The 13,040-nt window shown below is 53.7% G+C and overlaps 1 protein-coding gene across 1 annotated transcript; it reads left to right on the top strand.

Annotated features, from left to right (window-relative positions):
• Positions 1 to 6,894: 6,894 nt before the first annotated feature.
• Positions 6,895 to 9,271, top strand: LOC138117246 (EF-hand and coiled-coil domain-containing protein 1-like). The gene is given in 3 exon segments (XM_069027339.1): positions 6,895 to 7,569; positions 8,860 to 8,937; positions 8,939 to 9,271. Coding segments are annotated over 3 exon segments (1,047 nt in total). The 5' UTR covers positions 6,895 to 6,933.
• The last annotated feature ends 3,769 nt before the right edge of the window (positions 9,272 to 13,040 follow it).

A 13,040-nucleotide genomic window follows, 5' to 3' on the forward strand; every position in this document is an offset into this window, starting at 1 on the left:
GCTCTGGGGCCCGCTCCTGGCCAGGGACCCTGCCCAGAGCCATCCCCTGCTGGCTGGGGCCTTGACGGGCAGCTGTGCACCTGGGCCAAGGTGTGCCAGCAGCTGCAGCCGTGCCGGGGAGCCTTGCCAGCTCTGGGCCCTGCTGGGAGGAGGGTCCCTGTGTGCCAGGTGCAGCTGCGGGCCTCAGACACCTCCTCTCTCCACAGTCGCCCTGCTCCAGCTGCAGCGTCCCAGCCAGGAAGGCCCGGCTCACCCTCGCCTCCAGGGAGCCCAAAGACCGTCCGCTTTGACAGCTCCCAGACATGGCCTCGGCAGCAGCTGCAGTCACCCAGAAAAGCAGAGCACCAGCACTCTCTGCCTCCCCCACGCCCCCCCAACCCAGCTGTGAAGCTGAAGCCCCCCGAGATCCCCCCACCTCCTCCCCTCCCGAGCCAGCCACCCTGGTCCTCCAGCTAGGACTGAAACTGGACCAGCCAGAACAGGGCTTGGCCCACCAACACCTTGGGGCATCTGCTAGAGTCAGTTTTCCGACTGTTGTACCTACAACAGGAAGGCCTGAAGACTCTTCCCGTGCCCTGTCTCATCCTTTGCTGCTTTATTTTCATGCAGCTGAGTGCTGCCGGAATCACTTCAAAGAACTTTATTTACAATAGCACTGCATGTTTGACCCCACCTGTAAGCAGAAAAAAAAATAAAATATTCTTCAATTTAGACTTCATTTTTCAGTGTGGTTGGGCCATTTAAATTTTGAGGAATTAATTTTTGATGGCACCTCTTCCCTTTTCCTTACTAGCTAAAAAAAGTTCATCTGGACACGAAAATCACCAGATTTAGTGAGATTTACCTCAAAGCCCCGAGGACAATCTAGCACAGATTATTCTTCCTGTGTACTGCACAAGAAGAAATATTCTGAGGCAATACTGTGGCAGCAGAGCATGGCAGCGGCAGCGGTTGCAGCCAAAGCTGGAGGCGCTTTGGCTTCGAGGCCTCTGGAGCTTGTTCCGCAGCCCCTGGCAAACAGGACTCGTGCACCAAGGGCCCTCCTGCTGCAGCCGCCTCCCGGAGCTGGCCCTGAGTGCCCAGAGGCCCCAGGCACAGGAGCAGCCCCGAGCGAGAGCCTGCCGCCAGCCCAGGGCCAGAGCCAGCAACTCTGGGCAGGGCTGCTGTGTGTCCTGCCAGGGCCTGGCTTTTCCCCCTAAGCTGCAGGAGCTGTCGCAGGGCAGGGAGGGTTGTGGTGGCAGCTGCTGCTGCAGGGATGCCTTTGGCCCGTGTCCCCCCAAGGAGCCCCTGCCCAAGCAGCTGCGCTGCCCCTGGGCTCTCCTCCCGGCCCTCTGGGCTTTGTTGGTGGCACAGCCTGGGCCCAGGGGCGGCAAGGTGCCTGTAGGCCCCAGCTCTGGGGAAACAGAGAACGTCCTGGCCGTATCCAACGTGCTGCCAGCTCAGCAGTGGTGCAGAGCACGGGCTCACGCTCCCCATTGCTCCCACAGATGTGCTTGGCAAGTCAGACACAAATGCCCAGGAGACGTCGAGCAGCCCGAGAGTTTTCTGCCCCCAGGATGTGCGCAAGTCCTGCGTGGTAGGCACAGTAGTGACGCTGATCACTGTGCCACTTTCCATCGTCCTGTGCTATGTCGGGTTCTGGTGGTGGAAGGGCAAGGAACAGTAAGTTGTTGATCTCCATCCCCCAGCTTCCTTTAAAGGCTGCCTATAGGCAGGAAACATTCCCAGGGAGGCTGCTGTGGAGTTGTGGCGAGGCCATGGTTGTCCAAACAACTCTGCTGAGGGTTCTGCTGCTGTCCAGTGCTTTAATTGGCCTCTTAATTGCGGGGCCTTGTCCTGGGGAGCCCGCTCGGGCTGCAGCCAGTGCTGGCTCCCACGGAGGCTGCCTGGCCAAGAGCAGCCCCAGGAGCACCAGGCAGGGGCAAAGCAAGGCGGGGAGGAGAAAGAGCGGGGCCGAGATTGCCCGTGAAAGGCAGACGTGCTCTGGGGCCCGCTCCTGGCCAGGGACCCTGCCCAGAGCCATCCCCTGCTGGCTGGGGCCTTGACGGGCAGCTGTGCACCTGGGCCAAGGTGTGCCAGCAGCTGCAGCCGTGCCGGGGAGCCTTGCCAGCTCTGGGCCCTGCTGGGAGGAGGGTCCCTGTGTGCCAGGTGCAGCTGCGGGCCTCAGACACCTCCTCTCTCCACAGTCGCCCTGCTCCAGCTCCAGCGTCCCAGCCAGGAAGGCCCGGCTCACCCTCGCCTCCAGGGAGCCCAAAGACCGTCCGCTTTGACAGCTCCCAGACATGGCCTCGGCAGCAGCTGCAGTCACCCAGAAAAGCAGAGCACCAGCACTCTCTGCCTCCCCCACGCCCCCCCAACCCAGCTGTGAAGCTGAAGCCCCCCGAGATCCCCCCACCTCCTCCCCTCCCGAGCCAGCCACCCTGGTCCTCCAGCTAGGACTGAAACTGGACCAGCCAGAACAGGGCTTGGCCCACCAACACCTTGGGGCATCTGCTAGAGTCAGTTTTCCGACTGTTGTACCTACAACAGGAAGGCCTGAAGACTCTTCCCGTGCCCTGTCTCATCCTTTGCTGCTTTATTTTCATGCAGCTGAGTGCTGCCGGAATCACTTCAAAGAACTTTATTTACAATAGCACTGCATGTTTGACCCCACCTGTAAGCAGAAAAAAAAATAAAACATTCTTCAATTTAGACTTCATTTTTCAGTGTGGTTGGGCCATTTAAATTTTGAGGAATTAATTTTTGATGGCACCTCTTCCCTTTTCCTTACTAGCTAAAAAAAGTTCATCTGGACACGAAAATCACCAGATTTAGTGAGATTTACCTCAAAGCCCCGAGGACAATCTAGCACAGATTATTCTTCCTGTGTACTGCACAAGAAGAAATATTCTGAGGCAATACTGTGGCAGCAGAGCATGGCAGCGGCAGCGGTTGCAGCCAAAGCTGGAGGCGCTTTGGCTTCGAGGCCTCTGGAGCTTGTTCCGCAGCCCCTGGCAAACAGGACTCGTGCACCAAGGGCCCTCCTGCTGCAGCCGCCTCCCGGAGCTGGCCCTGAGTGCCCAGAGGCCCCAGGCACAGGAGCAGCCCCGAGCGAGAGCCTGCCGCCAGCCCAGGGCCAGAGCCAGCCACTCTGGGCAGGGCTGCTGTGTGTCCTGCCAGGGCCTGGCTTTTCCCCCTAAGCTGCAGGAGCTGTCGCAGGGCAGGGAGGGTTGTGGTGGCAGCTGCTGCTGCAGGGATGCCTTTGGCCCGTGTCCCCCCAAGGAGCCCCTGCCCAAGCAGCTGCGCTGCCCCTGGGCTCTCCTCCCGGCCCTCTGGGCTTTGTTGGTGGCACAGCCTGGGCCCAGGGGCGGCAAGGTGCCTGTAGGCCCCAGCTCTGGGGAAACAGAGAACGTCCTGGCCGTATCCAACGTGCTGCCAGCTCAGCAGTGGTGCAGAGCACGGGCTCACGCTCCCCATTGCTCCCACAGATGTGCTTGGCAAGTCAGACACAAATGCCCAGGAGACGTCGAGCAGCCCGAGAGTTTTCTGCCCCCAGGATGTGCGCAAGTCCTGCATGGTAGGCACAGTAGTGACGCTGATCACTGTGCCACTTTCCATCGTCCTGTGCTATGTCGGGTTCCGGTGGTGGAAGGGCAAGGAACAGTAAGTTGTTGATCTCCATCCCCCAGCTTCCTTTAAAGGCTGCCTATAGGCAGGAAACATTCCCAGGGAGGCTGCTGTGGAGTTGTGGCGAGGCCATGGTTGTCCAAACAACTCTGCTGAGGGTTCTGCTGCTGTCCAGTGCTTTAATTGGCCTCTTAATTGCGGGGCCTTGTCCTGGGGAGCCCGCTCGGGCTGCAGCCAGTGCTGGCTCCCACGGAGGCTGCCTGGCCAAGAGCAGCCCCAGGAGCACCAGGCAGGGGCAAAGCAAGGCGGGGAGGAGAAAGAGCGGGGCCGAGATTGCCCGTGAAAGGCAGACGTGCTCTGGGGCCCGCTCCTGGCCAGGGACCCTGCCCAGAGCCATCCCCTGCTGGCTGGGGCCTTGACGGGCAGCTGTGCACCTGGGCCAAGGTGTGCCAGCAGCTGCAGCCGTGCCGGGGAGCCTTGCCAGCTCTGGGCCCTGCTGGGAGGAGGGTCCCTGTGTGCCAGGTGCAGCTGCGGGCCTCAGACACCTCCTCTCTCCACAGTCGCCCTGCTCCAGCTGCAGCGTCCCAGCCAGGAAGGCCCGGCTCACCCTCGCCTCCAGGGAGCCCAAAGACCGTCCGCTTTGACAGCTCCCAGACATGGCCTCGGCAGCAGCTGCAGTCACCCAGAAAAGCAGAGCACCAGCACTCTCTGCCTCCCCCACGCCCCCCCAACCCAGCTGTGAAGCTGAAGCCCCCCGAGATCCCCCCACCTCCTCCCCTCCCGAGCCAGCCACCCTGGTCCTCCAGCTAGGACTGAAACTGGACCAGCCAGAACAGGGCTTGGCCCACCAACACCTTGGGGCATCTGCTAGAGTCAGTTTTCCGACTGTTGTACCTACAACAGGAAGGCCTGAAGACTCTTCCCGTGCCCTGTCTCATCCTTTGCTGCTTTATTTTCATGCAGCTGAGTGCTGCCGGAATCACTTCAAAGAACTTTATTTACAATAGCACTGCATGTTTGACCCCACCTGTAAGCAGAAAAAAAAATAAAATATTCTTCAATTTAGACTTCATTTTTCAGTGTGGTTGGGCCATTTAAATTTTGAGGAATTAATTTTTGATGGCACCTCTTCCCTTTTCCTTACTAGCTAAAAAAAGTTCATCTGGACACGAAAATCACCAGATTTAGTGAGATTTACCTCAAAGCCCCGAGGACAATCTAGCACAGATTATTCTTCCTGTGTACTGCACAAGAAGAAATATTCTGAGGCAATACTGTGGCAGCAGAGCATGGCAGCGGCAGCGGTTGCAGCCAAAGCTGGAGGCGCTTTGGCTTCGAGGCCTCTGGAGCTTGTTCCGCAGCCCCTGGCAAACAGGACTCGTGCACCAAGGGCCCTCCTGCTGCAGCCGCCTCCCGGAGCTGGCCCTGAGTGCCCAGAGGCCCCAGGCACAGGAGCAGCCCCGAGCGAGAGCCTGCCGCCAGCCCAGGGCCAGAGCCAGCAACTCTGGGCAGGGCTGCTGTGTGTCCTGCCAGGGCCTGGCTTTTCCCCCTAAGCTGCAGGAGCTGTCGCAGGGCAGGGAGGGTTGTGGTGGCAGCTGCTGCTGCAGGGATGCCTTTGGCCCGTGTCCCCCCAAGGAGCCCCTGCCCAAGCAGCTGCGCTGCCCCTGGGCTCTCCTCCCGGCCCTCTGGGCTTTGTTGGTGGCACAGCCTGGGCCCAGGGGCGGCAAGGTGCCTGTAGGCCCCAGCTCTGGGGAAACAGAGAACGTCCTGGCCGTATCCAACGTGCTGCCAGCTCAGCAGTGGTGCAGAGCACGGGCTCACGCTCCCCATTGCTCCCACAGATGTGCTTGGCAAGTCAGACACAAATGCCCAGGAGACGTCGAGCAGCCCGAGAGTTTTCTGCCCCCAGGATGTGCGCAAGTCCTGCGTGGTAGGCACAGTAGTGACGCTGATCACTGTGCCACTTTCCATCGTCCTGTGCTATGTCGGGTTCTGGTGGTGGAAGGGCAAGGAACAGTAAGTTGTTGATCTCCATCCCCCAGCTTCCTTTAAAGGCTGCCTATAGGCAGGAAACATTCCCAGGGAGGCTGCTGTGGAGTTGTGGCGAGGCCATGGTTGTCCAAACAACTCTGCTGAGGGTTCTGCTGCTGTCCAGTGCTTTAATTGGCCTCTTAATTGCGGGGCCTTGTCCTGGGGAGCCCGCTCGGGCTGCAGCCAGTGCTGGCTCCCACGGAGGCTGCCTGGCCAAGAGCAGCCCCAGGAGCACCAGGCAGGGGCAAAGCAAGGCGGGGAGGAGAAAGAGCGGGGCCGAGATTGCCCGTGAAAGGCAGACGTGCTCTGGGGCCCGCTCCTGGCCAGGGACCCTGCCCAGAGCCATCCCCTGCTGGCTGGGGCCTTGACGGGCAGCTGTGCACCTGGGCCAAGGTGTGCCAGCAGCTGCAGCCGTGCCGGGGAGCCTTGCCAGCTCTGGGCCCTGCTGGGAGGAGGGTCCCTGTGTGCCAGGTGCAGCTGCGGGCCTCAGACACCTCCTCTCTCCACAGTCGCCCTGCTCCAGCTCCAGCGTCCCAGCCAGGAAGGCCCGGCTCACCCTCGCCTCCAGGGAGCCCAAAGACCGTCCGCTTTGACAGCTCCCAGACATGGCCTCGGCAGCAGCTGCAGTCACCCAGAAAAGCAGAGCACCAGCACTCTCTGCCTCCCCCACGCCCCCCCAACCCAGCTGTGAAGCTGAAGCCCCCCGAGATCCCCCCACCTCCTCCCCTCCCGAGCCAGCCACCCTGGTCCTCCAGCTAGGACTGAAACTGGACCAGCCAGAACAGGGCTTGGCCCACCAACACCTTGGGGCATCTGCTAGAGTCAGTTTTCCGACTGTTGTACCTACAACAGGAAGGCCTGAAGACTCTTCCCGTGCCCTGTCTCATCCTTTGCTGCTTTATTTTCATGCAGCTGAGTGCTGCCGGAATCACTTCAAAGAACTTTATTTACAATAGCACTGCATGTTTGACCCCACCTGTAAGCAGAAAAAAAAATAAAATATTCTTCAATTTAGACTTCATTTTTCAGTGTGGTTGGGCCATTTAAATTTTGAGGAATTAATTTTTGATGGCACCTCTTCCCTTTTCCTTACTAGCTAAAAAAAGTTCATCTGGACACGAAAATCACCAGATTTAGTGAGATTTACCTCAAAGCCCCGAGGACAATCTAGCACAGAATATTCCCGCCCGTCCCGCCCATCCCATCTTGCCCTGACGCCGGCCGGGGCCTTGGCCAAGCGCTGGGGTGGGCGGGCGTTCGGGATGGTCAGGCAGTACCGCGGGACGTTCGGGCGCGATGGAGTCGCCTGAGTACCGGGACCCCTTTGGGTGCTCGGTCTGGCGCACGCAGTGGCTGGTCAGCACCCTCGCCTACCACTACGGGCTGGACCGCGGCGTGGAGAACGAGATCGTCGTGCTGGCCGCCGGCCTGGACCAGTACCTGCAGGAGATCTTCCACCACCTGGACTGCGCCGGGGAGGGCCGCATCCCCGGCGAGGACTTGTGCACGCTGTGCCAGGTGCTGGGGCTGGAGGAGGTGGCGGACCCCGAGGAGTGCGCGGGGTTCTGGGACGGGCTCTCGGCTGAGCTCACCTTCCGCCAGTTCCACGCGCGGCTCTGCGGCCACTTCAGCACCTGTGCGGGCGGCGCGGGGCCACGGCTGCCGCTGGGCCGGGAGAGCGAGCACATCGAGACCCAGAATCGCCTGCGCAGCCCCCGCCGCGCCGACCCCGTCAGCCGCGGAGCCGCGGGCAGCGCCGAGCGGCGGCCGCTGGGGCCCTGCTCCCGAGAGTGCTACGAGGAGATCGTGGGGCTGGAGCAGGCCGAGGACTGCATCGCCAAGCTGGAAGAGGAGAACGGCAGCCTGCGGGAGCTGGTGGAGGACACGCGGGCCGCCCTGCAGAGCAGAGATGCGCGGTGCCTGGCGCTGCAGGTGAGTCCGGGGCGGCTTCTGCACCGGCCTCTCGGAGGCGGCTCGGGTGGCCCCGAGTGCTTCAGGAAAGATGCTGCTCTTGGAAAGTCAGTGTTAAAAACCCCTCCACCTCCAGACTGAGACCCAAGTTGCTCGTTCATCCTCGGCATTAACTTTTTAGCAAAGTTTAGTTGCAGGGAGGCTTTAAGGAGAAACGTATCTTCACCAGTGTGCCATTGTATGTAGCGATGGGACAGGCTGATGAGCACTCTGTTAGAAGTGTAGGGGAGTTCAGCTTAACAGACCCAAGCGTACAGAGCTGCTGCTTCTATTGCACTTTCAGTCAGGATGTGCTGATACCATATACTGGATATGCACCACTGCAGGGTTTTTCCTGAAGTGGGAAAGAACTTCTGGAGTCTTAGCTGTACAAGCACGTACAGTGCCTCAGTCATAAGTGCCTCAGAAACCTTAGAAGTACATTTTCTTCAGAGCGTGGTCACAAGATTTCAGTTCTGTGGGCAGGCTGATGAACAGTCTTGGGCTCCTCTGCGGAGCCCCATTAATTCTGGGGCTGGTTTCTGCTGGTTCTGCTGTACTGGCTCGAGTGAAACACATACACACTTAACAGCAGTTAAATTACTCTGGCATGAAATAGCGTGGAACAGGCAGAGCAGTGAAGGGCAGCATGGACCAGTTGTTCTGGCAGGTCTGACCAGGTCTGATTTGGTACTAACACAGGACTCACAGAACTGCTCCATGTGTGACACTGCCACTTGCGTTAGCTGGCTGCTCCTTTTCACAACGTCCATCACGGCAAGTCAAAGCCACTTTTACCATTTTCATCTGAAAAGGGAAAGGAAATCTGAAGCAAACATGAAGTCAAGAGTCTGAGGCCCCAGGAAGAATCAAAAGGACAAAGAGGAGAGCTCCAGAACACCCCCCCAGCTGCTCCCTGCTCTCTTCTTCTGAACACAACTTCATGGGAAATATCTTTTTCAGCACACTACTTGACTTCTGAGTACAGACCACAGTAATGACATTAAAGCTATACAGAAACTTGTGCAATAACATAATAGCGAGTAGTTTGAAAACTAAATGTATAGCTAGGTATTAAAAACTACTTTCCAGAGATCTTTTCCTTGTCTCTGTGTTTGGCAAAGGTCAAGTAGCTTTAGCTGCTGATCAACTGTATGTGATTCAAAAAAAACCCCAACAAAGCACAGTCCAGCCATTTTCAGTCTTTACTAAAATGTCAGTTGCTTTAAAACACATCAATTTCTCCCTGCTTTCTGCTCCTGGTCATTACAGGTGGGACTGTGGAAGAGCCATGCCAGCCATAAAGAGGAGGGAACCTGTTTCGTAGGGAGTAAGAGACCATTAACACAGAAGCAACTCCCAGACCAAGTGCCTCCAAAGTGTCCTGAAGGAAATGGAGCTCATCCGGAGCTCCAGGGATGGGCAGACTGAAGAAGCATTCAAGTTCAATCAGGAGCTGGAGAGGGAGTTGAAGAGCTCTCAGGAAGCTCTGGTCAGCCTGGAAGACTGCAACCGTAACCTGAAGAGGGAGCAGGCGGAGACGAGGAGGAAGGTGGAAGAGGCCAGACACGCCGTCCTCAACAGTCTTGGCAAAGTGAAGGAGCTGGAAGAGAAAGCTAATGAGGTGCCACATCTGCAAATATACGTTCAGCAGCTGGAATCACAACTGCAGCACTACAGGTAGGTTGGAGTCCGTCAAAAAGCGCCTATAAAGTCACAGTGTTGGGACACAAGTCGGTTTGAGAATCTCTGGTTGTGGCTTATTAAACGTCTCCAAATACATCTTGTAAAATCTAGCCAGAGGGAAATTAGAAGCTGCTTGTCCATTTTATTGGGTTTCCTCTTATGGATCCCTATCCCTAAGAGAACTGGGAGCATTCAGTGGAAGGTAGGCCAAGTAAGGGTGGTGATCTACAGAGAGCTGAAGTTACTCCTCAAACACACAGCAACAGAACTCAACATGGCAGTGCTTCCAGAAAGCCCCAAAACAAATTCCTGACAGTCCTTCAGAAACCATTTCCAACACACTTATTTTTTTCACTGCATTTCCTGGTCATTAGGTCCCATCCCAAGCCAGCTGCAATCAGATGGCTGACACTCCATTTCATAAGAAAGTTCTTCAACATGTCCTAGGAACTGGGGAAAAGCACACAAGGACAACTTCTGGCCAGTGGTTTTAAACTCTGCTGTGACTTCGTTGCTTCCTCACTGGCAGAACAGGTAATACTGAAAAGAGAGAAGCTGAAATGTTCCTAAACCCATAAAATAATATAGTGGGAATCTCAAACAAAGAATACATTACTCAACTAAACCCCGCTTTTGTAACAGCATAAACAAATCTTTCCAGAAGCCAGAAAGTTGGTCATGAATTGAATAGTTCCCTGCCTTTGTTGCTTTTTATCTCAAATGAAACTTGGACTCATAGATGGTTATTAAGTGTTAGGCATTTCTGCCCAAGTTTAAGACCGACCTGTGGCATAAAATCTAGTTTATGTTCTCACTGATCCAAAGCAAAACCAGTATTTATAGATATATTTTTACTTGCACTACTAAATCTAGTATTTTAATGAATTGCCTCTTCTGAACTCCTTGTCTCTTCCTAAACTTACACTTCCTCTGTTTGCTTATAAGAAGAATTCATAGTGAGTTCTTTGTGGCATCATAGCTATTGTATTGTTTTATGAAGTGAGGAAATTCTAAAAATAACCATTTTATCCAGTGTCTTTCTGTGAGCAGTGTGTATGTTAATACTTGCATGGTTGCAGAAGGTCAAAGAAGATAAAAGCATTTCTTTAAACATCTATAGGATTTAAAAAGCAGCGCGAGGGCACGTAATGTTCGAGATGACTGTCAGGGGTCTCTGGATGAATGATACAACTCCTGGTGCTAAAAGGGATCCCACAACTTGTCAGGTCTATCATGTCCTCCTTGGCACGAGCACCAGAGATTTACTATGAGCTCTTGTCCTGTGGAATTGCTTTTCCAAAATATGATGAAGGATAAAAAAGATCACCTGGAAACAGGTAGAGGTGAATGAGTTAAAGGCAGTAAGGAATGTCCACTGGCCTCGCAGAGCAGGAACTTTACGGGTTACGTCAAAACAAAGAGTGTGAGCTTCAAAATGTAAATTACATGTTCCTTGTCAGATAACCGTCATGTGTAATACTTATTTTTAAATTGCATGCTAATTTAAAGTGACTGTCAAGCTCAGGAATGGTGCTGAACTGACCTTTTGGGAACTACACCCCTTTTTTAGCCCCCTGGCACATTTAGCAGAAGCCCAGGCTTTGAGATTCCCTGCTGGCCATAAAGCACCTCCGCCTCCCCATCCACGTAAAACAGCTCTTGCTGTAACACAGTTTAACTCAGAGATGCATAATGGTAACTGTGACTTGCATGCCTGTGGTCATATTCCACAGCATATGGAATGCCATCATTCCACACATTCCCCGGGGTGGCACCAAGGTGCCCAAACTGGCAGAAAATAGTCAATCAGCAGTGCAGAGCTGTGTGTTAGGGTGGGGAAAGGGTTCAGCAGCAGCATGGCTGGCTCTGCCCCACACAGCCTGGCCTGTCCCAGCTTGTCCCGCTCCTTTGCTTGCTCACACTGGTGCTAAGGCAGCACAAACTCCTCCTGTTCAGGGAAATTCACCTTCTCCTGATGTGCAGGAGTCCACATCCATGGCTGTAGCTCGGGTGAGGTGCTGGGAGTGCTTGGTGAGGGGAAGAGATGGCTTGGCTGAGGTGTGGAGAGGGAGGGACAGCTGGGAACCCAGCGGGTTCTGACTGTCACTTGGCAAGGGTGTCACTTGTCCTCTTAGTTCAAGTCAGTCTGTGTTTCAGTCACTACTCCAGTGAGCAGTTTTCTCCCTTGCCAGGTGCCACACAGAGTTTGTGAGCAGGATCTGGGTTTGGCAAGAGCTAGTGCTGCAAGGTAGTGGTGGAGAGAAATGGGGGGGATTTGGGTGTTCTGCAGAAAGCATTAACAACTGCAGATATGTCTCCCAAGAATTCACCTTAAGTGGCTTGGTGAGCCACAGGTTTCCTCCAGCTGAAGTCAAATTTCTTCCAGAGAGGATCATCTTCAAGAGTGAGTCCGATCTATGAGCTTTACACACTGCTCCTGTTTATAGTTTCATATTTATAAAGGAAATGATTTCTTCTTTTAGGTTCAGACTTTAAAAGCTCTTTCAGCATCTAAATCCCTCTTCTAGACCTCCATCTGATACCTACTTGCTCTCATTTAGATCTGGAATTGCAACCATGACCTTAAGTTATAATTCCTAATGCAGGAAACAACACAGTTTGCATTTCTTCAGGAAAGTGTTTAAGTACCTGCAAGTGATCAAATGTTGTCCTTAATTGGAGTATGTAATTATAATCACCTATTCCTGATGTCATATTCTGGATTCATATTCCTGTGAATCTGCATGACTTAAACATCAACTTCTTCTGAGTGCACGGGTTCCTGTGCCAGGGTTTGAAATGTCCCTGTCACAGCGTTAGCTTCCTAACCCAGCCTAGCTGACCCAACAGTTCATAGTTCTTGTCTTCAGGTGCACATCCAAATTTTCCTAGTCTAAGGAGTGTGTCAGGTTTCTGTCCCTTTTCCTCCCCCTGAGACATCGGGACTATCTTTCAGCTTTTATTTTTTAATCCCTGTCAAGTTAGTGAGTCAGCTGAACTTTAAAGGTAAATTTCAATAAATTTCTTACTGAAAAGCTTGAGTTCAGAGGAAAAAGACATCACGAGAAATTATGTATTTATCATTGGTATTATATAAAAAGAGTGTCATTCCCAGGGCCTGATTACAGGAGAGTTTAGGAAGTCGAGCAAATCCCATTTTTCTGCAGTGCTGCCCAGGGAGTTATTCCCAGAGGACAAATCATTAACCACTATTCCCTAAACTCCCCTTTTTTCCCCCACTAAGTTTTGCTCCAGCACAAGGTGAGACCATCCATGTGTTCTAATATCGTCCTATGATTTCTAAGTAGTGTTTGTAAAAATACCACACATTAAAATGTTACTACAGTAAAAATGTCCCATCTACTGCTTCTTTTTATCCATTGAGCCATTTGCCCTGTCAGAAAAGGAGATTAGATTGGTTTGACATGAATTGCTCTTGCCAAATAGAAGTTGGCTCTGTTTTCTGTACTACACTGGAGGTGGCTTAGAAACTGATTACTTAATAATATTCTTTTTCTCTTAGCATTGGAGGGAACAGAACAATTTAACAATGATTTTTTTTTTTTTTGATCCCAGTGGAACAAATAAAAAGAAAAGTCATCTAGAATCGAAATAAACTTCGTAATAGAGAATGTTCACAGAGAGTTTATGTTGCTGCATTAATCAGCAGCACAGTAATTACATAGGTCAGTGAAGGGGGTCATAAAATACCAAAAATGCTTCCCATATGCATGGTCTGTCTCCCAAATTACTTAATTACCCATCAG

Source organism: Aphelocoma coerulescens, chromosome 11 (assembly GCF_041296385.1).
Source record: "Aphelocoma coerulescens isolate FSJ_1873_10779 chromosome 11, UR_Acoe_1.0, whole genome shotgun sequence".
NCBI lineage: Eukaryota > Metazoa > Chordata > Aves > Passeriformes > Corvidae > Aphelocoma > Aphelocoma coerulescens.